Source organism: Neolamprologus multifasciatus, chromosome 18, assembly GCF_963576455.1.
Source record: "Neolamprologus multifasciatus chromosome 18, fNeoMul1.2, whole genome shotgun sequence".
In the NCBI taxonomy this organism is placed as follows: Eukaryota; Metazoa; Chordata; class Actinopteri; order Cichliformes; family Cichlidae; genus Neolamprologus; species Neolamprologus multifasciatus.
The window spans coordinates 12,725,026-12,749,735 of record NC_140456.1 but is presented as its reverse complement, the minus strand read 5'-3'; the positions used below and the strand labels follow the sequence as shown (position 1 = coordinate 12,749,735).

General features: G+C 39.3%; 3 protein-coding genes across 5 annotated transcripts; 2 read left to right on the top strand and 1 right to left on the bottom strand.

Moving 5' to 3' along the window:
* The first annotated feature begins 737 nt into the window (after positions 1–737).
* LOC146497458 (tropomyosin alpha-4 chain-like) lies at positions 738–8,533 on the top strand. Of its 3 annotated transcripts, none has more exons than XM_085142134.1 (9): positions 738–1,080; positions 2,705–2,830; positions 6,041–6,174; positions 6,765–6,882; positions 6,959–7,029; positions 7,128–7,203; positions 7,425–7,487; positions 7,577–7,646; positions 8,164–8,533. In XM_085142134.1, the coding sequence occupies exons 1-9, from the start codon at positions 967–969 to the stop codon at positions 8,244–8,246; spliced, it is 855 nt and encodes a 284-aa protein (XP_084998260.1). In that variant the 5' UTR covers positions 738–966; the 3' UTR covers positions 8,247–8,533. The 3 variants fall into 3 exon arrangements, with proteins under 3 accessions (XP_084998260.1, XP_084998261.1, XP_084998262.1); XM_085142135.1 differs by lacking the exon at positions 8,164–8,533 and adding an exon at positions 7,814–8,022 and having other exon boundaries at positions 739–1,080; XM_085142136.1 differs by lacking the exons at positions 738–1,080; positions 2,705–2,830 and adding an exon at positions 4,680–4,958.
* A 2,425-nt stretch (positions 8,534–10,958) lies between these two features.
* On the top strand, positions 10,959–19,775 carry LOC146497457 (ras-related protein Rab-8A-like). The gene is made up of 8 exons (XM_085142142.1): positions 10,959–11,139; positions 11,667–11,727; positions 13,758–13,818; positions 13,923–14,000; positions 14,098–14,187; positions 15,076–15,141; positions 17,127–17,177; positions 17,327–19,775. Exons 1-8 carry the CDS (start codon positions 11,016–11,018, stop codon positions 17,414–17,416), a joined length of 621 nt encoding a protein of 206 aa, XP_084998268.1. The 5' UTR covers positions 10,959–11,015; the 3' UTR covers positions 17,417–19,775.
* A 417-nt stretch (positions 19,776–20,192) lies between these two features.
* cib3 (calcium and integrin binding family member 3) lies at positions 20,193–24,161 on the bottom strand. The gene is made up of 6 exons (XM_085142145.1): positions 23,628–24,161; positions 22,871–22,905; positions 22,306–22,417; positions 21,663–21,810; positions 20,451–20,646; positions 20,193–20,308 (listed from the first exon to the last, which is right to left on the bottom strand). Exons 1-6 carry the CDS (start codon positions 23,676–23,678, stop codon positions 20,287–20,289), a joined length of 564 nt encoding a protein of 187 aa, XP_084998271.1. The 5' UTR covers positions 23,679–24,161; the 3' UTR covers positions 20,193–20,286.
* Between the last annotated feature and the right edge of the window lie 549 nt (positions 24,162–24,710).

Below are 24,710 nucleotides of genomic sequence, written 5' to 3'. Positions count from 1 at the left end.
CAAATAATGTGCAATTTAGTAAAAACAAAAACAAAACATGTCTTTTAAAGATCTCATAAGTGCATAAGTGCACCAAATTCCTGGAATCCGTCTTGAGTTATAGCTCCCAGTCAACTTTTTTATTTAGTGCACCTTACAAATTGGAGAAAACAGATCTAAGTACAGATCTGTCAAACCAATAGTAATTAAGAGGATCTTAATTGCACTGGACCTGTGGTTTATGTCTGTGTATCCTGACTGCAATGCTGTGGCTGCCTGGCGCGGATCACATGCAGACAGCTCTTTCCCCCAAATTTTCTTTGGCTGGATCATTTTCCATACAGCCCTTTTTCATTCAGCGCTAGAATGAAAACTATGTCCCTTTCTAACCAACTCTGGTATTAACATCAATTTGAACATTCCTAAGTAAGAACACAGGCATATAGATAGGCCAAAGAGAGGCGAGAAGCCACATAAATTATTAATGTGAACAATTTCCCTTTTGAAGTTTGTGAGTTCTTGGTCATTCTCCTGCTTTTTATCTGCGTAAAAATCCAAACAAGGACATAGGCTGGTCAATGCTGAAACGGCTACACCATGCTGTCCCTCCAAAGAGCATTTGAGAGGTGAAGTTTAGATTAGGGATGGGGTGGGGGCTACAGTAAGTTCTAGAGGAGCCAAAGTGGGGAGTGGCGAAAGGGGTAACCGGTGGGAAAGGGCTGTCACTGGGGACTAGGGCTGTCTCCAAACCTCCTGTCAAGTTTAAATCACATACAGCTCCACCGACTCTCAGTCTGCATCCTCCTCTCCTGTGCTCGCTCGCTCCGAGCTCCCTCCTCTCTGCATCTGCCAGTTGCGCTCCCTGTCAACCTTGTGAGGGCTCCTGTGAGGCGTCTTCCTCTGAACATCTGCAGCAGCTTTTCCCCGTAGCGAACTACAAAACTTCATTTTCTAAAGATCTCACGACGCTGACACCCAACAGTCACCATGGAGGCCATCAAGAAGAAGATGCAGATGCTGAAGCTGGACAAGGAGAACGCCATCGACAGGGCGGAACAGGCCGAGACCGACAAGAAGGAGGCGGAAGATAAAAGCAAGCAGGTGACGCGTGGCTCATGAGTTTAATGTTTAATACAGGAATATTAAAATGTCACAGCATATTTACAACAAATGAAGTAAATGCATAACACACGCATAAATTAATTTTAATAATTACTTTTTTCCAAAATATGAGGAATCTTCTTTGTCAAAAAATGTGGACATTTTCAATATCAGGATTATTATTTAAATGTATCTGTGAAGTTACTCATACCAGTTGTATTACAACATCATTATGTTATTGTGTTGTTGTTTTTTCACTTTTTCTATAATAGTTTTTTTTTAATAGTTTTTGATTTATTTTTGTTGCTAAAGTTCAGTCATAATCTAAAATACTAAATAAGAACACCAAAGCACAATTTACAGATTGCTGATATATTTCTCAGCAGCACTAAATGCTGAATCACAGGGATCAGTTGATACTGAGCTCCTTGTTCTGCAGTAGGAGACGGTGGAGGATATCCACAGAGATGGCTGTGACAAGAGCTAGGCTTATTATCCGAACTGAATCAAAGGAAAAGCTGCCAGGTTAAAACAAACCTATAGAATATCACGGTCTGACTCTGGCAGCATCCTTATCAGAAGTGAAGTTTGTATAATATAAAACCTCATAAATTTCTGTGCCCCCATATTTGGCGCCGCAGCGTTCAAGCCACAGACAGGATGATGTGTCCCAGCCAAACTTAATAACAGTGTACTTTAATTTCATACAAACAAAATAGAATCTGGAGATGCAATAGGATATCTGAGGTTTCTAAATAGAGGCAATTATCACACAGTGGGAGATGGTGTCCTCATTAACGTGGCATGAAAGGAATGTTAGAGAGCAGCAAGTTAGAGAGACTCGGACAAAGCCAGGATGAAGGATCGAGCAAGTGGAAAGTGTAAATATCCACTCTCTGGTAGCTAATGCCATAACAACTCCCTCAGAGAGCACAGGGAGCATCAGTTGTCACTGGCACTGCACATATGGACCCTCAGCATGTCTTCAGGAGCAAAGAACAGTCGGCATGAAATCCTAGAAGATTATGCACAGCTCTTTAGTTTGTTGGGATGGCTGCAGCTCAAATAGTGCTAAGAGATGCTTTCTTTGCTATTCTTGGCATGATGAGTAGACATCAGAGTGCAGTTAGGCTGACGAAAGGCACTGAAAATACACAAAACTGCATGCAAAATTAACATCTATTACACACAACATCAGGCACAGACTCCGGTGGCAATTAAAGGATTGGGCCACCCAGACTCTGCAGCTATGTGCCTTTTCAGAAGGAACGTCCTAGTTACCTCACATAATCTACAGGCTTCATGGTGAATGTCTGACTGTGGAGCTTTTTAAGTGGAAAGAATAACCCTGATTAAAATAACAGCACACATGTATTTGTTGAGAGGATCTAGCTGTAGTCCAGAATCATGCACCCACTACATATTTTCACCTCCTTATCTTTGAGTGAAATTCATCTTTCTGAAATACATCAGGATTATCCCAAAATAACATTTAAGTGATCTGTAAAAGATCTATTGCCCACTACTGCTTTCTGTCATATACCAGAATGTCATCATATTCACTTTAACTGAACAAAAATCTATATTTGATTCCTGACTTTCTCTCACATCTGCCTTTTCTCAGCTGGAGGATGAGCTGCTCGCTCTGCAGAAGAAACTGAAGGGAACAGAAGATGAACTGGACAAGTACTCCGAGGCCCTGAAGGATGCTCAGGAGAAACTGGAACTGTCGGAGAAGAAGGCCACAGACGTGAGTTCACCACCAAGACGCCATCGGAAAGGCATTATTACAGTGGAACCCCACAGCTTCTAAAATATCAGTATCAAATACTTCATATGGACTGAAATAGATATTACTCTATGAGAGGGGGAAAGGGGACCAGTAACATGGACACACATTCCTCTCTGTCAAAGCTGGTTTAAACAAAATCATTGGCTAAAGTGCTTGACTCAGATGAAGAGTTGCCTCTTCTGCTTACATAACCCAAAAAAGGAAATGTCTGGACTCGCCCAATAGTTTAGTGCAGCTCAGTTGTTTCTAAAGTGCAAAATATGAACGTGAAGTGATTAAATCACTGACGGTCATACATAAAAGAATACATATTGAAATAGGATAGGAATAAAAGAAGACATGAAAGGCTGTTACTTTAAAGAACTGCCTTCAGATTAAATGAAGAAAAAAAATCCACCCCAATGTAAACTAATAACCCAGAAATCCTGAATTGATTATCTTGCATCTTCTAACCCAGACCGTGGAGATAATCACAGAGTTATTGGTGGTTCACTGAGCTATTTCTCAAGCACAGACACAACTTGGCCAGCCTGTTGCCGACCAAAGAATTTCAGGAATGCAGCCTAAGCAAACAGAAAACTCCGTACTGCAGTTTCTAATAAAATCAATGCTTTGGCCTTTTTTGGGGCTGAGACGTTATTCTCTCCTCAGTCTGGCCTTTACAGTAACATACCTAGGCAGTGTGCAATGCTGAATGACTGCCGACCTTTGGAGACCATCTACATTTATGTTATGTATTTATTGCTTAAACATATCCTTTCCAGGAAAATGATGGGAATCTAACTGGGGATTATGCCTTATCACAAACAAAATAAATCCAGACACAGACTTGGCTTAGTTTGCTTTTGGGAGTGAATCGTGACCAATATAATAATATTGATCTGACACTGGGAATGAAGAGAGTGGTTTTGAAAGTGGCTCGTGGAGATTCTATTCCCATCAAGTCTGTGAAGTTTTCAGGAGGATTTGGAAAGTGTTTCAGCTTCACAAAGCAGGTAAAAATCTGAGCTGAAGTACGTGAGACGACCTCAAAGGTTAGAGGTGATAACAGATGATTTTATTCCTCTGATAGGTTATCAGGTGGCCACAAATACTTTTTAGCTTCTTTCACCTTCTAATGTATTTCACACTCTTTGTGTGTGTGTGTGTGTGTGTGTGTGTGTGTGTGGGGGGGGGGGGGGGGGGTTACCGATACATATAAATGTAGTAAAAGAACGAAAACGTGAGAGGGCGGGGGGAGAGTAGGAGGCAAATGGGGGCGATGAAGAAATGTGTCGCCAACCGATGGCTGCAGGTCATGTCTGCAACCAAATCAATTTACATTCCACGCCACTAGGTCAACAACCCCTAGTGAAAAGGATTATTACGGCCCCACCCCACCCTTGACCCTCCTCCTCCTCCACTAGAAGTAAATCTTTGGACTTTTGATTCCGCTCCTTTGATACAGTTTACAACCTGCTTCTCTCTCCTTCACCATCCCCCACTGACATTTACTTTCCTTCATTTTCTCTCTCAGACAACCAAATCGAATCACACGATGATCCCTTAGACGTGACTCACGCTTTATCTAACAGCAGACAAATAACTCTGACAGTGCACTTCCTCTGCCTTCAGTCCGAGCAGTTGCAACACCTTCACTTTGCCATATAAGTCCACAATAGAAAACCCTGGCCCCACAAAAAAGTGACTTTACACACCTCCTTTGTGGAGAAAAAAAAAGCCCCACATTCCCCTCCTAAATCCTGTGATGTCATCTGAGACAGGCTTCTTCACATGATTGGAGGATCTCGTCATAAATTTCCTGAAAACTCCCAGCCCTTTTTTTCCGCCGTCCCAGCACCGCACCTCCCTGATTTCCTGCCCGAGAAAAGATTTCCACAGAGCCTGCAACTTTGAGGCGAATTCATAACTTAAGTGTCTCGATTGCCGGATCAGACGAATCCCCGTTTAAAGAATCCAAACAGTCGGGATTATGGAGGCCGTGAAGAAGAAAATCCAAGCCCTCCAGCAGCAAGTTGATGAGGCAGAAGATCGCGCACTGGCAGTACAAAAGGAGCTGGAAACTGAACGGGAACTGCGCGAAAAAGTGAGATCAGTTTGTATTTAGTCCAACTTGAAGTGAACTTCTTTTACTTTTTGTCTTGATCTATAATCCCAGCAAACCGGTTGAGCATCTTCACTGTAATCTGGGACTGAAGCGTTTACGCACTCCTGAGAGCTGGACTTGCAAAGTAGCGGTAATAATAACGCACCTAACGCGCGAAATAAAAACCGAAACCTCTGTATACAGATTACAGTAAAAAAATAAATAAATCTGTAGTTATTTTCTATACAGTCGTTACAGAGACAAGTTGAAACATCGCTGTGTCGACATTCCTCTGCAGACTTTTGTTCGGCTGTGTTATCTAACTCCAGCCCGCCCCATATATCTACCAAAACACCAAGAAATGCTGCAAGAGTCCCCGATGTTTCATTAACTGTCAATGTGGTTGTTTGACTGTAAAGAAAATGTTAAATTGAAGGTTTTTAAAGGGTACAATCTTACAGTTACGCTTCTTGTCAATCATTCAAAACTTTTTTTTCTCCCTCCCTTCGCCCTTTGAGCTTTTTGATTGAATAACAGCTGACACACCGTCCATCTGAAAAGGTGCCCGGAATCCTCCTTCCTGTTCCTCTTGAGCCTCTGCACAGGAAGGAGAGAGCAGGCATGGATATCTGGCTATCAGTGCTGTGGAAAACAGGCTGAGGAGAAGAAAGCTGTTGTCCCCCCAAACATGCTTTGGTTTACACTACAAAAGTGAAGACAGCTGTAAAATATCAGATGCCAGCATGTTTATTAAAAAAAAAAAAGAAGCTGTCACTGCGTTATCCTGTGTCAGCATATTAGTAAAGCAGATAGCCAGGCTGCAAAGTCCACAACTCATCAAAGTCACTAAGGCTGAAAAAGAAAATGAAACGGAGACATGCAAGGACCTGATCTTGACATCTTCTTAATGCCATGAATGAAAGGGGGTGGGGGGGATAATAGTGTAGCTTCAAAATGAATGAATGGATAAACAGTTTTCAGCATTGAGCATAAGTGGTAATCTTCCTGTTTTGGCTGCATTCGTGTTTCCTTCCTGGCCTCTGACCTGTGACCTCCCTATCTCTCTCAATCTGTGGCTACAGGCTGAGAGCGAAGTAGCATCGCTGAACCGCAGGATCCAGCTGGTGGAGGAGGAGTTGGACCGTGCTCAGGAGAGACTGGGCACAGCCCTGCAGAAGCTGGAGGAGGCTGAGAAGGCCGCAGATGAGAGCGAAAGGTGAAAATCAGCATAGATCTGTAGTTTCAGATGTATTTGTTACTGTTGTGAGTTACTGTGTGTTTTAATGTTAAGTGAAAGTTCTACACAACCCACCGTCTTGAAGTTAACTATCACGGGCGTTTGGAATGTGTTGTTCATTCCGTCAGAGTGGAAATAAAGTTTGCTTGACTTTAAAAAAAAACAAGTAAAATAAATGAAAGCAATACTTTGTAAAACTTTGTAAAGTTTGAAGTTTTATTTTTCAAGGAAAAATCAAAAACAGCAATAGCACAAAAACTAGAGGCTTAAACAGAACAGTAAGGTAAATGGCCCATCGGAACTGAAGCAGGAAGGCTTGATAACAGAACTGTATACAGAGCCATACAAGTCACAGTGTGATACAAAGATAGAGAATCCCATTAGTGCAGTGAATAGATGCCATTGCCTGTCAGTGAAATTTGACAGGTAACAAATAACTGCTGGAAATGCAAAGTTGGTGGTTACTGAGTTAAGTCAGCTTTTAGAGAGACTCCCAGATTACCTCTGCAATGTCGAGTTTCTTTGTGGTTATTGTTGGACTAAATATTCTGCTTCATTTCCATCTTTAGAGGCATGAAGGTGATTGAGAACAGAGCCATGAAAGACGAGGAGAAGATGGAGATCCAGGAGATGCAGCTCAAAGAAGCCAAACACATTGCCGAGGAAGCCGACCGCAAATACGAGGAGGTATGAACGGACGGATTGTGTTTATTTTTTTGTGAGATGTCGCTTCAGCTGATGTTCAACTGTGATTTCGTTCCAGGTCGCCCGTAAATTGGTCATCCTCGAGGGTGAGCTGGAGAGGGCAGAAGAGAGGGCAGAAATTGCAGAACTGTAAGGAGAAATTCAGTGCGGTTATTCCTACCACAATATGTGAATTTTAAATATATTCTAAGCAAGTTATTGAAAAAAACATCTTTTCTTTCTTTCAGTAAGTGCAGTGACCTGGAAGAAGAGCTTAAGAATGTTACCAACAACCTCAAGTCTCTAGAGGCTCAGTCTGAGAAGGTAAGCTCACTATCATAAAACACCATCACACATCCACACTCACCACTGTCACCCAACACAGCCACTCAACAGGATCGGCAGCACATTAAGTGCCTTTTTTTCATGCTCACATTCACTATTTGCATCCTCATCTCGACTACCATCACCTAAAAAACAGGGGAAGTACCCTGATCATCCTAAAATGGCACAAACAAAGTTGTTGCTTTTCTTTGTCTGCATAGTACTCTGATAAAGAAGACAAATACGAGGAGGAGATTAAAGTCCTGAATGACAGACTTAAAGAGGTAAATTCATTCACTCTGCTTAAGCTGAACCTGTGTTTTCTGAGGTAAGCTTTGCATATATATTTCAATGTGTTTACTGTTTGAAAAAGGCGGAAACCCGTGCAGAATTCGCAGAAAGGACAGTGGCTAAGCTGGAAAAGACCATAGATGACTTGGAAGGTACGCTTTCTTTCAGCCCTCATATTCTACCCTACACTCCTTCTTGTAATAAATCTTTAACTTTCTGCTCTGTGATTTCTCTCTTTTTCCGATTTCCCCTTCATGGCCTGCACACTTTTTCCTCTCAACCTCCTGTGTCCTGCTTACTCTCCGCCTTCCACCTGCAGATGAACTGTACACTCAGAAGCTGAAATTCAAGGCTATCAGCGAGGAGCTGGATCATGCCCTCAATGATATGAACACCTTGTAAACCCTGCACCCTGCCGACTTTGCATCTTTAGAAGCACTTTGTCTCTTTTATTCCTTTGCATTCAGAGTTCCCTTCTCCTTCTTTTTGCATTAAACTGAAGCTTAATAAACACCTTTTTCTCTTTTACACTGCCTTCTGTCATTCACTGCAATCTGCTCTTCATCGCTTTGCAGCTGTTTCTGCATTTTTCTCACTATGAGGCTAACAATTTTACCTCTTACCTGACAAACAGTTATATTATATATTTCCTGCTGCTTTTCATTACAGAGAACCTATCACACGCAAAAGAAGAAAACATAGGAATGCACCAAGTCCTGGACCAAACACTGCAGGAGCTCAATAGCTTGTAAAATGCCAAGAAGAACATCAAATAAGTAAAAAAAATAAAAATAAAAACAAACAACAACTTTGTAAAAGATATTTTCTACATGCCATCCATTTTTTTTTTTTTTTTTGCAATTTCACTCTTAATTTGTAAAACACATGTAGCCCTTTTATGTATTTATGGTCCTTTTTGTTCCTTTTCCTTTTAAAAAAAAATGGTTTTGGGTCCACATGATTTCAGTATTGGTGCTAGGAATTGTGTTGTAGACCAAACTCTGTGCACAAATAAAACCGATGATGACGACGGTGTTAATGCTGCTGCTGATGTTTTGTGTCATGTCCGCGAGCCGGTTTCAACACACATCTATAAACCATTCCAGGGAAAAGAGCTCACCCTTCAGTTTACATGTGCTGACATGCACACTGTCTTCTCTGTGCAGATACTGAATCTCTTCTTTCACAACAGTAGTGCCACTGAGTGCTATAATCAAGAAATGGCACAACCGCATGAGGTTAATATTAAAGATGTTATCAGAGTATAAGTGCGTCCTCAAACTTCTTATCGAGCTTCTTATGACTGTGAGCTTTAAAATAAACCGTTCCAGTTGCTTTATGCTGTACAGTAAAGATAATTACTGAGCAATAAAAGAAAAGTTAAAGACTACGTCCTCAACATTAAACCATTTGCATATTGTGCAACAATTACTCACTATTAGAAACACGATCCAACTCTGCATCAACACTTATTGGCTTCAGCACAAAGTGTTGCAAAATCATGTGGGTCTTGTTAACAGACCATGACAGAGGCCAGGCAGTAAAGAAGGCTGTGTGATCTGATGGAAGGTTTTGGAAACAACGGTTTTCGAGACGCTTCAAAATGCATTAACACAAAAAAGAAAAGTCCTACAATTCAGTTAGATTAAAAAAAGCAACAAAAAAAAAAAACCTTCACAACAACGAGATTAGTGTTCACTATCAATCAATCAAATCCTTATTTTAAACACATCAAGTGTTAAGACACATAAAAACAAATGAAAATGAACTCAAATAAAACCATTATATTCATTCAAAAGAGTGGTCAATTCAAAAAATTGACCACTTCCCATTCAAAAAAGGAGTAGGAGGAAGCAAATGCTTATTAATTCCTACCACTATAGCTCATCATTTATATCTGTTTTAATCATACAATCTAATGTATACATATATGTTATAAATAAATATACCTATCTAATACACAGTCCCTCGTTACATGTATAAATATCTTTTTAAATGGATCTATAATTATTTTTACTACACCTATCAAAAAAATTATAATATGTAATTGAATACAATTAGACCTTCTTAATGTACAATATAATATTTAACACTACTGTGCATTAACGTTATTAATATAAAAATAAGGCTCCTTAAGACATGGATGCACAAAAACACCTTTTCTCTCTCCTGGTTACTAAACTAAACCACAATTCCTGGCTTATGCTATACGCCTATACCGTCTAAATAAACATGTTCACACAGAAACAGATGAATACGTAAAATGACTGTTCACTCAACTCGCTTTTAAATGCAACTTTTACTTTAAACAGCTATTAAAAAAAAGATAAATCAGGTAAAATAATTATTGTTGTTTTGTAATAGTTTAGTTGTTTTGCCTTTCATCTTTACACTTTCCTTTTTCACTTTTACTCTACTTTCCAACCTCATTAGAAGTCCTAATTGACCCTTTTTTAGGCTGTGGTAATTTGCATTTCAGTTTTTTTTCTTTAGTTGAATTGTAATTCAAATGGAAGTTGCTTTTTTAATTAATGAACACAAATTTCCCTTGATTTCCAAGTATACCGAAATGTAAAAAACAATGTAATCCTGTAGTAGTAGTATTAATGTCAGTGAATGCTTTGAGTTGAAGCTGACAGCAACTCAAATAACCACTCATTGCAACTAAGGTATGCAGAGTAGCACCAGACATCAAGTCTTGAAGCAGATGGGCTACAGCAGCATAGGACCACAACAGGTGCTTCTCCTGTCAGCTAAGGATGGGAAACTGAGGATACAGTTTACACAGGCTCACCAAAACTGGACAACAGACAACTGGGAAAGTATTGCCTGCCATTGTTTGAATGCCAACCCTGCCTGTCTAGGTTGCTGGTGTTGCTGTCTGTGTCCATCCATTAATGCCGTGTCAATCCCTTAATTTGTGTACCCAGCTGGATAATACATCATGTCACAAAGCTCAGATCATCTCATACTGTTTTTTTGGATATGATAATAAGTTCACTGTATTCAAATGGCCTCCACAGTCCTCAGCTCTCAATCTGGGTAGAGCAATTTGGGTTGTAGTGGAACCCAAAGATGGAGATTCACGTCATGAATCTGTAGCTGACAAATCTGCAGCAACTTTGTGAATTTGAACCAAAATCTCTGGGGAATGTTTGGAGCACATTGCTAAATCTATGCCGTGAAGAATGAAAGCAATTCAAAAAGCAAAAAAGAGACCCAAACTGGTCCTAGCAAGGTGCACATAATAAAATGGCAAGAACAAAACTTTATATTGAATTAAGGCTATAGTTATACAGTAGAGTAACAAGTGCAGTAGATTTTTTTTTTTTTTAAAAAAAGCATAAAGTAGCACAAGTTGAATAAGTCACAATTATAACCTGGTCTACCTTAAGTAAGCCAACAACCTAAAAGCCTCAGTCAGTCTGAAACGCTGTTGAATTCCGGGCCAGCAGGGGGCGTCATTCCAGCTCATTTACATTGCTTCTTTGCCGGGCGGGATTTCCGCAATAATATCAAGTATGGCGAAAACATACGACTATTTGTTTAAATTACTGTTAATCGGAGACTCTGGTGTCGGGAAGACCTGCGTCCTGTTCAGGTTTTCGGAAGACGCCTTCAATTCAACGTTTATCTCAACTATAGGTGAGTATTTGGGGGGAAACAAAAACCAAGTCATTCTCTGTTTACAATACGTCAATGGGCTTCCTCGGTGAGGCCGTCTACTTGCTGGATTTCAGCAGAAGGAACTAGTTTCTCTTTTACATTCATATAGGCAGAATGTGTATTTGCTAAAGTAGCAGCAGTACGATTGACTAGTTAATTCAGTGTAGTGAAGTGAAGCACTGATAACCTTTGTTTGTGCGTGTGGCGCATGTTTAAGCAGAAATGTTTTGTTGTATAATAACCTGATGCCGGGTTGCTAACCAAGACGGTTAGCCGAGTAGCACATTAGCCGTTTGGCTCCGTCTACATTCTTGGAAGACCTACAAAACCCGGATATTTGACGGTGTAATGATTGTTTATTATCATATTCCTGTAGCTTATTGGCAGCCCGTAGGTGTTATTTTTCTTGCTGAAAAGGTAGACTTAGCCAATGTGACAGCTAGAGCCGAGCTACTAAGCTATCGTTATGATTTGACATTCATGTTGGGTTTTTATTTTAATCGCAGGCATTGATTTCAAGATTAGGACAATAGAGCTTGACGGCAAGAAGATAAAGTTACAAATATGGTAAGTTTAATGCTGGACATGTGACATAATTTTGCCGAGAATGTTTTGTATTTGTCATTTTTTAAATTTAGTTTTAATACACATTTAGTGTTGGTTGATGGCTTTTTTTTCCCAAATAATTATTTTCAGTATTTTACACTATGTATATACACTTTACAAGCTCTAGTTTAATACTTGAGTTCACTGCTTATGTGCTTCTTATACATTATCAGTGGTAAGAATCACAGATATAATCATTTTTAAAATTAATGTGTTTTAACCACTACCACTTTTTCCATGAGTGGACATTACATTGCATGGTTTGCAATGGATAATATGCCTCCACCTCACCCTATCTCTAGCATCCTCATTTTCTGCTACACCAAACCCCTTTTATGACCTTCACTAGATCCATTAATCTTCTCTGAGGTCTTCCTCTTTTCCTCCTGACTAACAGCTCTATATTTAACATTCTTTACCCAATTTCAACTATTCCTTCAGTGCACATGGCCAAACTGTTTCCTTTTTGTCTTTGTAATAGTGTGTTCTAGTTAAAGTTGGCAGATGGAATTTACATCTGAACTGTTCCCTCAAGTCAGATTTTGAGCTCGGAAAGTTGGAGGAGCCTCAGAAAAACCAGGCTTAACAATTCAAGATGGCAACCATGAACAGTAGTAAAATTGTAATACTCATAGTCTGCACCGCCACTGTTGTGTATTTGTGACTCGCTAAATTAGAACACTGACCAGGTTGTATCCATGAACCTGCTACAGCAGCAGCTCTACTTTGATAAGTAGCTAAACAAATCCTGTTGTTGCTCCAACTTGACTACTGGAGTGTGCTCGGCTCAGGATTTACATCTCTCTTGATGCAAATGAAGTGCAGCATAACTTTGTCTCTAAACCGCTCAAATCTGAGCTGTCTCTCTGATGTAGTCATTTATAAACCTGTTCCTCAAGATCACTTTCAGCTCTGCCGCCTCCAGCTTTGCCTCCTGTGTTTTTGCTAGTGACATCACCCTCGAACCATTGTTCTTGTATAAACTTTCCCTTTCACTAATGCCACTATGCTTCTGTTACAAATCACCCCAACACTCATCTCAACCCACTCCACCTTGCCTAAACGCTCGTCTTCATCTCTCTCATAAACTGTCCAGTGTTTTGGATGGTTCACCCCAGGGGTTTCAACTTATCCAGCTTTACTACCTCTGCTCTTCACTGTTATGTTATGTCTTCCTCTCATTCACACATGTATTCTATCTTGCTTCAGTGACTTGCAGTCCTTTTCTCTTCACTGCATACCTCCACCTTTCCAAGTTCTCTTTGGCTTCCTCCCAACTCTCACTACAGATCACGGTGTTGTCTGTGAACATTATAGTCTACAGAGACTTCAGATAGGAGTGTATGTAGAATAAAAGAAATACATTTTAATGTCATTTACACAAAAAATAAAGCCACATAACTTCCAGACTTTAATAAACAGGGCTAAAGTCAGTTATTAGCAGACCACCTGTTAGGCTTTTTGCTTCAATGTAGTGCCATATTTGGCTTCTACCATTAATGTTACCTGGCTAGCTAGGAGTACCCAATTGTAATCCTAGCTAGCATAATTTAAATTTTACAATTATTGTAAGGTTGCAAATATTAGTATTATAGCTTGTTTATGTTGAAGAAAGTTTTGTGTGCCGAGATGTTTTCCTTGAATGTATTATTTGTTACATTAATGCACTGTTGCAGACTTAATACGGTTACCCACAAGCACTACACAGTAGTAATATACTGTATGCTGGTGTTTTACTCCTGTACCAACGAAGAGGTATTTAAAAAGCCCGTTACATGTATGTTGGATGTGTTTATACACTGCCAGCTCTATATCAGCCTGTTCAACTAGCAAGTTTAAGATAACTGTTTCATCAGTTTTAATATACATTTAGTGTATTAGCTGTCATGCTTGATATTAGTTAGAAATTTGTGTTAACTTTTCTAATAATTTCCACAAACATTCAATTTGATATTTTGTCCTTAAGCTTTCTAATGATGTTTTTTCTTTAGGGATACAGCTGGTCAGGAACGCTTCCGAACAATCACAACAGCCTACTACAGAGGTGCAATGGTGGGTATCTTCACATGCTGACAGACAGATGTGATTTACATCCTCTTTCCTGTTGAAGGTGCAGCTTCACCTGCATTTATTTATGATTGTACTGCTCTTTACAGGGCATCATGCTCGTCTACGACATCACAAACGAAAAATCCTTTGAAAATATCAAGAACTGGATAAGGAATATAGAAGAGGTACATTCTGGTCCAAATATAAACTCACCCACTTATGTTCTACCCATCAAAAGTCTGAATCATGTACCGTTTTAAAATTCAAACTCTTCTAATCCAGCATGCGTCAGCGGACGTTGAGAAGATGGTCCTTGGCAACAAATGTGACATCAATGACAAACGGCAGGTGTCCAAAGAGATGGGGGAAAAGGTGAGAAGCTTGACAGATGCATGGTCTCACATAATCTTCTCCAAAGAGTTATTTTCATGTAGTCACACTGTGAGATCGCCCTGTGGGGAGGAATGGTTGGCTGTTCTTGCAGTTTCAGGTTCACCAGCACAAACACTCAGTGAAACTGAGAGGAGAGAAGAGAAACTAGTGTTTCTGCCACTGTAAAGTTACATTAAGATCTAGTTTAAAATCAGTCCAACAGAAAGACATGTTATCATTCTGTTTTCTTGCGTCTGTGTGCATTCACATCAGGGATATCCATGATTTTACAAAAGTGTTTCTTCCTTGTTTTTATTATTGCCTGGTTGGATTTAATGCACTTTTACTACCTGTAGGTGGCAGTAAAACATCTGCTAGGTTTTAAACGACAGGGTGCACTACTAAGTACCATGTGCCAGACTGAGGTTATATGTCGCTGTAATATGCAAAGACAATCATTATTACAGCCATCAAAGCGTCTTTTATGGAACAAATTTATATAACAAATGGAAATGAGGTAAAGCTAGCATGGTGAAAAGTCTGACACAGCTGTTTATAGTCATTTAAAAGCAGTTTCCAACTTTTGGAAAATAGCCAACTTGTTCCTAGTGAATGTTAAATAGCGTGCTTGATTGAAATGCCCATCCTTAATACACACGCATCTGAGTTAGTGTTGGTTACATGCAGGGGTTACTGTAAGTACATTTTATATAAATTTACTTCATTAATGGAAACCAACAAGTAGCTGGTGATGCTCTGTGTCATTTCCACCTAGATCATCAGTCGAGGGGGAATCTTAGTCATTATTGCAATGTTAAAGTAATATGCTTTGAATAAAAGTGTCAGCAGATTTTTTTAAAGTTTTATTTATTTGTTTATTCATTTCAGCTTGCACTAGAGTATGGAATAAAGTTCATGGAGACCAGCGCAAAGTCCAACATCAACGTGGAAAATGTAAGCACTTTGTCAGCTAGAACACATGGCACAGTTAATTTGATCCGTCATGTAAACATTCAGTTCAGTTTTATTTATATGGCGCTAAATCACAACAGTATTTGCCTCCAGAAAAACCCCAAAACATGTCACCTGCTTGTGTCTAATATTGATGTCATCTTTCGTGGTTAGAAAGCGAAGCTCCCATATGCACAAAATTAAGAAGCTTGTTGGTGATAACTGGACTTTTCGTCCCAAAGCCAGTTGCGCCAAATGGCTGCCCCTCGCTGACCTGTTTCTGCTGGAGGTTTCTTCCTGTTAGAAGGGAGTTTTCCTTCCCACTGTTACCAAGTGCTTGCTCAAAAGAGGTCGTTTGATTTTTTTGGGGGTTTCTCTCTATTATTTGCAACATTGTATAAAAATTACAATCATCAACTCAAATACTTTGTTCTAATTGTACAGAAATTTCTATGAACTTGTAAGAACTGTGTAGGACATGAATCAGTCTGTGTCAGATCCTGAATTTGAAATTTCCACTGAAGTCACGGGTAAGAGGCAAGTGGAACCAAGATCTAGGCCATTTGCTTTTTGAAGTTTGCAAAGACTTCTAAATTTGGCCAGTTGTAGTTCACTCTTTGCAACATAGTACGCTGTTCTAAACAGATTTTTCAGGTTTATTTTTAGTTTGTTATTTGCAATTGGTGTTTGTTCTGGGAAAGATATTGCAGACTGAGCAATAATGCATTTCTTGCATTTCTCATGGGTTCTAATGGGGGCCTTTCTTAAAATGACTGGTCCCTGTAAATCTTGGAAAACCAACAACGCACCCGGCAGAACATTATGTTATTTACACGGGTGCACATAAGTGGTCTGCATGTGCGCATTCGCTGTCAAAATAAAAGACGCGCACCAGATAAGAAGTTGCAATGCGCGTTTGCGTCCATATAAAAGGGACTGTTTTTGTCCGCTAGAGTGGGATTTTCACGGCACATTCTGCACCACATCTCTGTGCGTTCATCATTTGTTTGAAGCCAGCTCACCTCCTGCAACCACTTTTCCGAGAATACGCGCTTCTTTTGCGGTTCGGACTCCATCTGACATTTCTTTGGAGGTGGAGGAACACCAAAGTAATTGCTTAAAGGAGCTTGCTTCTTCGACATCTTTAAGAGTTCTAAACAAATGTCTGTCCTCCTCCAGAAAATCTTATGTACGCAAACACGCGTTGCAACTTCTTATCTTGTGCGCGTTTTTTATTTTGACAGCGAATGCGCACCTGCGAACCACTTATGTGCAGCCCTGGTTATTTAGCTCGTCATATTGCAGCCACAGAAATTCTTTTGTCCATGAAACCATAAAGCTGCACTTTCTTTTTGCCTTATAGTTTGATTTGTCATAACTTTTCCGTTTTGTCACTTCTTCACCCTGACCTGTCTTATTTGGCGCTGCAGAACTAAAATATATATCCTGCTGCTTTTGCACACGCACTCACATATCGCTCAGCGATTCTCTGCGCGATCAACCTCTCACATGTTTAAGCTTGCTGCGGGAGATTTCACTTGTCATGTTTGCATAGTAAGCTAACGATTGATAAGACGATGTCAGAGGAATTGGTGCGCAAATTATTATCACTCACCAATCAGTGCTGTCGCTCTCTATACACAGTTCGCGCAATTGCAAAGTGAAAGCAAAAAACAAGCGCAAATTCAAACGCGATTTCAATATGTCAAATATTGACAGTGGCTCACCGATGCCAATGACATAATTACCCAGCTACATTTCTGAAAGAATGCAAAAGCATTGATTTATATTTTTCCTTCCTATGATAGCCCGACGGGCAGGGCAGAGATAGATTTTGGTAGCCCGACTGGAAAAATCGCTAGCCCCGGGACGTCGGCTAGCGATTTTGCGAGCCCTGTGACTATTAGGTCCAGCTGCCTTAAATTCTTGAGTTGAATTTACAGTAGATGAAGATTAGAATTTTGAAAGCATGCTTTTCTGTTTCACAGGCGTTTTTGACGCTCGCAAGAGACATCAAATCAAAAATGGACACAAAATTGGTAAGGATAAAACTGTGAGGAAAATGATCAGCAGCTCTTGTGGCTCTTTTTATGGAATGTTTTTGCGTTTTTCCAGCTTGTGGAAAACTGTGCAGCAGATGACAGTGTTTTGACTTGTCTTTTGTTTTTCTTTGTTGTTTTTGCTGCAGGAGGGCAACACACCGCAAGGAAGCAGTCAGGGCGTAAAGATCTCAGAGCCTCAGAAAAAGACCAGCTTCTTCCGCTGTAGCCTACTCTGAGGACTGAGGCCTTTCATACTGACTGGACATAAATAGACTGTTCTTGCTCTTAGCACTTCCTCCCCCTTTCTCTCCAGCTATGGTCAGTCCTAAAAGCCCACATAAGCCATTATATTGTCAGTAAATGGAGGACTTCCCCTCCTTGCTTCCTCTTCTGAAAGCTTCCAGAGTTTCATCTTTTCCATTTTAAGGATAAATGTTGACTTCATGAGTCACGGCGCTCTGCTGGTTGGAGGACTCAGCCAGGAGCATTATCCAGATGTTCCATTTAACACAAAGGAAGATGTTAGTCTCTTCATTATCCTCACTCACTCATTCACACAACCGGTAGCAGAACCAGGGATGAGAAGTCATTAATAGTTTGTGGACTGGATTACAAATGTGATATATTTAGATCTATTTTTAATAGCACTCTTTCCTTTTTTTTATGTGACAAATTTCAACCAGAGGCCGATGAGCTTGAAATGCTGTGAAACAGAGCTGTACAGGTTTCCTTTTCACTGTCAGTCAAGGATCAGACAGAATGAGCTGAGAGCACTGCTCTTGTTGTCCTTGACAATCATTTTTTTGTGACTGAAAATGATTACGCCACCATTGGTGCATTCTCCTCCTTTCAGTGAGTGATGAAGAGGAATATATTATCTTAAACTACAGTTTAGGTTTTTGTCATTCTAATGATGAAAATGCAAATACTCTGTTTAGGAACATTTCTTGATGTAGCAAATGACCAGTCTTAAATTTGTAATAATAGGATTACTGTGACAATGAGTCCTTAATTTATAGTTTGAAATCACAGCCTGTTTGAAGCCACTAAAGATGTCCTAAAATAATCAGTTTATTGTCACATGAGGCAGAAAAGCAGCAATCTCATTTGTGAGACACTTTGTGTCTCAGTGTTTTAAGCTTTCAGATTGATGTCTGAATTTTTTCTGTCAGCTCTTAGTCACAGTTAAGCTGAATGACGTCTCTGGTTGTTTGATGAGCAGTTAAAATCACTTGAAGTTTCACACTGTAAGCCCCTTCTGCCCCTTCCCTGCTGTCATGCAGCTCTCCTTGCACTTTACCAGTAAATTGTGGTTTGTGTGTAGTCTGTGCCAAGTGATAGTTTTGCAATACAGTACAGCTATAAATTTCTTTTGCTCCTTTTGAGTCTTGGTAATATAAAGGACATATATTACCAACATTTTACAACACCCAAAGGACTTGATCTCCTCTGGTAGTTCACAGCTAGCAGTCCACTGCCCTGTTATTAGTTCTCTTAAAAACGTTTCCTTACTCAGACTGTAAGTTATTTCAGCATATATCTGCGTGTAAAAGATAAAAGTCTTTCAGCCTCTCTTTTTTATACTACTGTGCTTGCCAACCCATAGTTTAAAAGTAATATTTTATGAGTTTACATAGAAATGGCTTGAATTAAGCTAAAGATGGCCCTGTTTGGGGTATTCTGCATTCTTTTACAGGTTTGTTTTTCCCCATTGTGGACATTAGATCTGACAGCTAGGTGGCACCAGAAGCACACGGTGCATCTTAGGTAACTGCCAAACTTCAAATATGAATCAGTATTTTATTAGAGACAGCTAATCTGGGGAGTGTGATGCAATTATGTACACTTCACCTGTGTTGAGCTTAGATGTGGATTCTCAGTCTGTTTCCATTGTTTCTATGTTTATGTCAGTCTTAAAATCAAGTTCCTACATGCACAGTATTGAGGGACAATATGTTTCATGCACCTTTTGTAATATCAAATAATTTGGGACCTCATGAATACCATGGCCATTTGTCTTAACCACTAGTAATCTATTCTGTCATAGGTGAGCTATGCATTGTGAATCTCGGACCTGTGCGTGTGTGTAATGTACTTTTTTTCAGACATACCTACAGAGCTGTACGGTTGAATGTATGGGCTTTTTGTTATTTTTGTTTTGTGTCATTCACTGAGCCAAAAAGAGAGGACACGCTCTGTTTATTTAAAGCTGCATTGGTGCATCAGTGCAGGTGAAATTTAGCACAGCGGGGTACTGTTGAGCGGGAAGAGAGCTGGTGTCGAACTGTGAAGATGGCACCGTTTTGTTCGTGCTTTAAGTCATAAACAGAAACATAGGGAGCAAACTTTTATGGGACTCGAGCTGTATAATTTTTTTCTGAAATATGATACTTCCTCTTTGATTTTGTTTTTAAGTCATATCTTTTGTTTTCTTGAAATGTTTCCCTTTTTACAGCCATATTTTATTCCATTAGTGTGAAGTACACAAGGACAATAATACGAAAAATCAACAAAACATTGTAAATATCACTAAAAAGTAGGTCTGCTTAAATTGTACTGTACTTTCTAAACCCATATAAAATGTATCTACAATTTTGTAGATATGTGAACTTTTGATTTAATAAAATAAGGTTATAAAACTAACCTTGTGCGTTTCAATTCAGTGGCTTTATTGGCTGGATGTCACAGGAAACTATCAGTTTACCCACTGACTGCTTTCATGACAAATGGCTCTCCTATTATTGGCTCACTGGAATATTCTGGCGTGTTTATTGTTTATTGACCAGTGTAATTGAACCCCTTTTGATACAAGACACAAATCCACTGTTGATAATCATAGCTAATGAGCCTTGTCTTGAGGGATTGGCCGATGCCTCCACCTGATGAAAGATCTGCAGTCACAGCATGACTGTTGGTGTTTCTGTAAGAGAAAAACTGGACGTGGACTCCTTAAAGAATGCCAGAACAATGATTTTGGTTATTTTATTTATTTTTACATAAAAAAAATGATAAAGATGTGAAGATGACAGGATTTCATTCTGAAGTATTTCCAGTCCATCCTTTGGGGCTATTCCAGGTAGCAAATGTAGAGAATTGCTTCATTTGCTTATATCCTTATATGAAAAGTGCTGTGAACAGAAAATACTTCTCATTACGAAAGTCAGCAAAAGGACAATATTCTATATTAGAGTCAATAGTTATAACCAAATAACACATCTAGTCCTTGTTGATGGGTTTACATGTTATTGTAAATGTTTACTGCTGGTTTACCTGAGGAAGTCCGGAGCTCTAACGATCATGTGCTGAAAATCTTCGAGTGACAGACGGCCGTCATTGTCCAGGTCGGCCTCATCGATCACCTTCTCGCACACCATCCTCACCTCGTCTTCTGTCAGCTCGTTACGAGTCAGCTTGTTCAGCGTCTTCTCCAGGTCTGACTTGCAGATGAAGTCATCGTTGTTGAAATCTTACAGAAAAAATAAATAAATAAAAAAATATCAACAGGTCAAATAATGCATCAGTTAATGAATTATTCAACTTAAGCCTTTTTGTGTCTTTGTTGGCTGTAAATTGAACATGTTTTAGACTAATCTGGTTGGACAAAAGACAGTTTTTAATATATTGTTTTGGACAAATGTGGAACTAAAGCTGACAACTTTTTTTTTCACCTTATATTTTGTTAATGTGGCTGAAATATTTAGTGTATGATTAATTTAATGAAGAAAAGCAGGCTGTGTTTTCTTATTATCCTTTTCATTATAGTGTAACTATGTCACCCTTGTTAGTCTGAATAAGGAATGAAAAGTTATTGTGTGTAGTTTCACAAGTTGTCAGCTGTCTTTTTTTTTTTAACCGAGGCTTTGACGAGCTGGCATATGATCCTAAACTTTCCATTCCCCATCTGCTGTGTTTACCGATCCATAACCCTTCAGGATGAATATATATTACTGTTGATGATTTCATCGTACATGTTTTGCACAATAATCAGTTCAGTTTTACTGACAAACCGCTTCTTTAAATACTGCAAGTTTCAAGATGTGTTTAATGCCCACTCTGCTGTCTGGGATGTTGGAAACCAAACATCCTCTTTCGCAACTCAGCGGTATATCTGCATGGCTCTAACATTAAATTTGCCCTTATTCTAACTAATAATGAGCTTAAGTCAATGCTGTTTTCTGCAGTTTAACGTATAGCAATTTTGTTTCCATGATTGCCTTTTGCAAACAGATGTAAACATTGCATTTAACTTGAAATATCTCCTTATTCGATGTAAAATGTTAACATTTAAATGTATTTTTTCAGCTTGCAGTGGCAGTAGGAAGGGTTATTCACATACTTTGTTATGTACCGTGTGTAGTAAAGTATGCACAGTATGATTTGTGAAACTGCAAAAACGTAAAAATTGGTTGGAATTAACATTGGTTTTAAAGAAAAACAAAAACAAAAACAATGACAAGCATCCTTGATTTATGAAGATTTTACCATAAATTTTGAAAGCATAGTAGGCCTTGAGGTCCCGTGGAGCCATCTCACTGAGGACAGAAAACATGTCCAAGAAGTCGTCCAGTGTCATGTTTCCCTCGCCATCCTCAGAGAAAACCTCAGCGATCCTCTGTCGAAATGGGTTGTCCTAAACAGACAGTCAAAGCATGAACACACAAATGTTCAGCACAACTAACTTCTGCCTGTTCGATGTGATGGAGTTTAGTCCTGTTCTAACGAAACTGTGCTGTTTGTGATTTTACTTAAGTTTTGTTTTTCTATTTGAAATCCAATAAAGTCATAAAATTATCTTTAGAAATCACAACAGCTTGGAAAAAGTGGCAACCTCGGGCGTGACCCTGATCGTGACCAGCTCACTCTCCCTTTCTTGGGGCATGTCAGTGACCAGCTTGTTAACACACCTGTTTACCTTGCTGTCACTGAGTAAAGAGGCATATAATTGACCTATTTCCACCAAGTGTGTCCTCTGGGACCCACCAACATCCTTCAAGTTTAAAGGAGTCGGGTAACATATAACCGCTCAAAGACTTCTGTCGATTAATTGGTCATTAATTATGGATTGGGAACACAGGGAGAGAGCGCGGGTCTGCAGGGCGTGTGCGGACCAGTGCAGTGGGACTACCTTCAGCTCTGGCATGCTGCCAATCAGCTCATATGGTAACTTCACATCTGGGTGGTTGGTGTAGTCAAGAGGAACGAGCTGCGGTGCCAAATCCCGATAGCGGTAGAAGAGTCTAGGAAAGGTTTAAAAAATTTACTATCAATATTGAATTACAAGATATGTCCTATAATATGTAGAGTTGGACTTTAAAGGGACAAGGAAAAGTTAGAAAGGAAAAGTTAAGTTAAGAACTTGCTTTTCAGCTACGAACACTATTTTGAAAACATTCAACTTATACACTTTCCAGCACAGTAAAAATAGCCTGTGATCTCAGTGGCAGTCTGCCCCACATCAAGACAGGTGTCCTGATAGTCTAGTTTAGAGTTACAGTATGGTATTGTGCAGAATAGAACAAAATTCAGCTCTGTCAAGCATGCTACATAAGCAATGACTCAGGAGATTAATGAGATCTAACACAACTTATCCTGAGTCCATGTTTAGTTCTCTAGGTTTGATCTTTTCTGCACTGGAGGGATGTCATAAAGCAGGAAGTATAAACAAAATAACTGAAGTAATGTAGGCTCACCTCAGAATTTCCTTTCTTGTGAAATATGTACAGTCCTGTAAATACAATTTAAATTCAATGTGAGCTGTTTGGATATAGTGATGTGTATAATCTTTACTCAGTAATAGCAATACATCAATAAAAAACACTTATTTTACACAATTGTATGCATTTTGTAATCATAACAGTTGAGCTGGTAAAGTAGAGAAGTAAACATACAGTTTTTGGAAGCAAATTATGAATTGCTTACAAAACAGGCAAAATGATCTCTGTCTGTCTATTACGATTATTATTATCATGTATCAGCATGTTGTGGCGATGTTGTGATGGATCAAAGCAGGGAAATTCAATACTTTTTTTTAAATGGCAGTTATTTTTGTGTAAATATTAATGTTTCTCCAACATTTCTCCATTAAAGGAGCATGAAAAATCAAATGAATTTCTTTATAAATACCTTACTTGCCATTTGCCATTTATTTACCATATGACATCTCTAACTTTGCACCTCAAATTACTTCTGAGAGTTTTCTTTTCATCAAAATGATGCAAGTCAAAAGCAAATCCAGTCATCACACAATGTCAGGAAAACACTGACTCTGAATGTCAGGAAGTGCTGCACCACATGGGACTGGATCCCTTTCTTTTTTGCTAATAAAAAGTATGAAGAGGTCTGATTAATCTTGTTCGTAGATGTTAAGCTAATACTGATAATGGTAGCTCCATTCATTCTGAGTGAGCCTTATCAATTAATTGATAAAGAAACATGAGTGATACCAACCTGATAGGCATCTAGCTGCTGTGCTGTAAAGATGGTTTGTTTATTTCCCATGTCTGAGTGCAGAAGCACAGAGTCTCAGGTCCATCGCTGCTCCAGCATCAAGTCCTTTTTTTAAAGTGGGTATGCTAGTTATGAAATACTCTGACAAAGAGAAGCCAGAGCCAAAGAGGAGATCAGGTGTCTGGCTGCACCGGGGCCCTTTGGTCCCCACTATAATGGAGGCATTTCATCGTTTTCTCCGTTGTGAATAGAAACCCCTTTGACAGTGAATAAGGGCTGTCGTCCAGCATCATGCCAAGTGGTATCAACCCCCTTTGGTGGCACACTATGGCCAACGCCTTGTTCGCCGCTCAGGTTACACTCTTTAGAGACAGGGTTTTGTAGTGGGCAAATAGAGTTTTTGATGTGAGACAAGTTTTGTTTCAGTTGAGAACTTAATTGTTGTGTGTGTATATCTATCTATCTATCTATCTATCTATCTATCTATCTATCTATCTATCTATCTATCTATCTATCTATCTATCTATAGATATAGATATATAAGCAAGTTTTGAAGTGTTTTAGGTTTTAGGTGTTCCAGAGCTCACTTAAAACTGAACTTGTGTTGACTTGTGTGCACACAAAGTGAGTGCAGAAACACCTTGAGGCACAGACATAAAACTTCCCTTTGATCCTGCAATTATGATTTATAATAGCAGGTGTACAGCATCAACTTTACCTCACTCTATTCCAGGTAGGATGAGTAATAAGGATGAAACTTACCAGAACAACCAGTGATTACAGTCATAAAAATAAAGGCTCAATAAAGGCTAAACCTTTTGGGTCATATATTTTATTTGGAAAAATCCACATCTATCTGCAACAACCTGAGATTCTTTTGTCCTGTTAAAGACCCCAAAGAACAATTTCAATGATGATTTCGTTATAGAAAATATTGTGTTTTTTGCCTTCCATACCACATGATTCACCACATCATAATTTAGGTCAGACACCAATGCTTATGACGCACTGCATAAAACACCTATGAGCTGTTATAAGACATTAAATGAACAAAGACATTACATCAGTGTATTTCTTAGAAAG

Coding starts and splice junctions, on each gene's coding strand:
- LOC146497458 (XM_085142134.1), top strand. CDS start 967: ATGGAGGCCATCAAGAAGAAGATGCAGATGCTGAAGCTGGACAAGGAG. Junction 6,175..6,764: donor GCCGCAGATGAGAGCGAAAG/GTGAAAATCAGC, acceptor TTCCATCTTTAG/AGGCATGAAGGTGATTGAGA. Junction 7,647..8,163: donor GACCATAGATGACTTGGAAG/GTACGCTTTCTT, acceptor TTTTCATTACAG/AGAACCTATCACACGCAAAA.
- LOC146497457 (XM_085142142.1), top strand. CDS start 11,016: ATGGCGAAAACATACGACTATTTGTTTAAATTACTGTTAATCGGAGAC. Junction 11,140..11,666: donor AACGTTTATCTCAACTATAG/GTGAGTATTTGG, acceptor TTTTAATCGCAG/GCATTGATTTCAAGATTAGG. Junction 14,188..15,075: donor CCAAAGAGATGGGGGAAAAG/GTGAGAAGCTTG, acceptor TATTCATTTCAG/CTTGCACTAGAGTATGGAAT.
- cib3 (XM_085142145.1), bottom strand. CDS start 23,678: ATGGGAAATAAACAAACCATCTTTACAGCACAGCAGCTAGATGCCTAT. Junction 22,418..22,870: donor ACAAGAAAGGAAATTCTGAG/GTGAGCCTACAT, acceptor AACCTTTCCTAG/ACTCTTCTACCGCTATCGGG. Junction 21,811..22,305: donor GCAGCATGCCAGAGCTGAAG/GTAGTCCCACTG, acceptor CTGTCTGTTTAG/GACAACCCATTTCGACAGAG.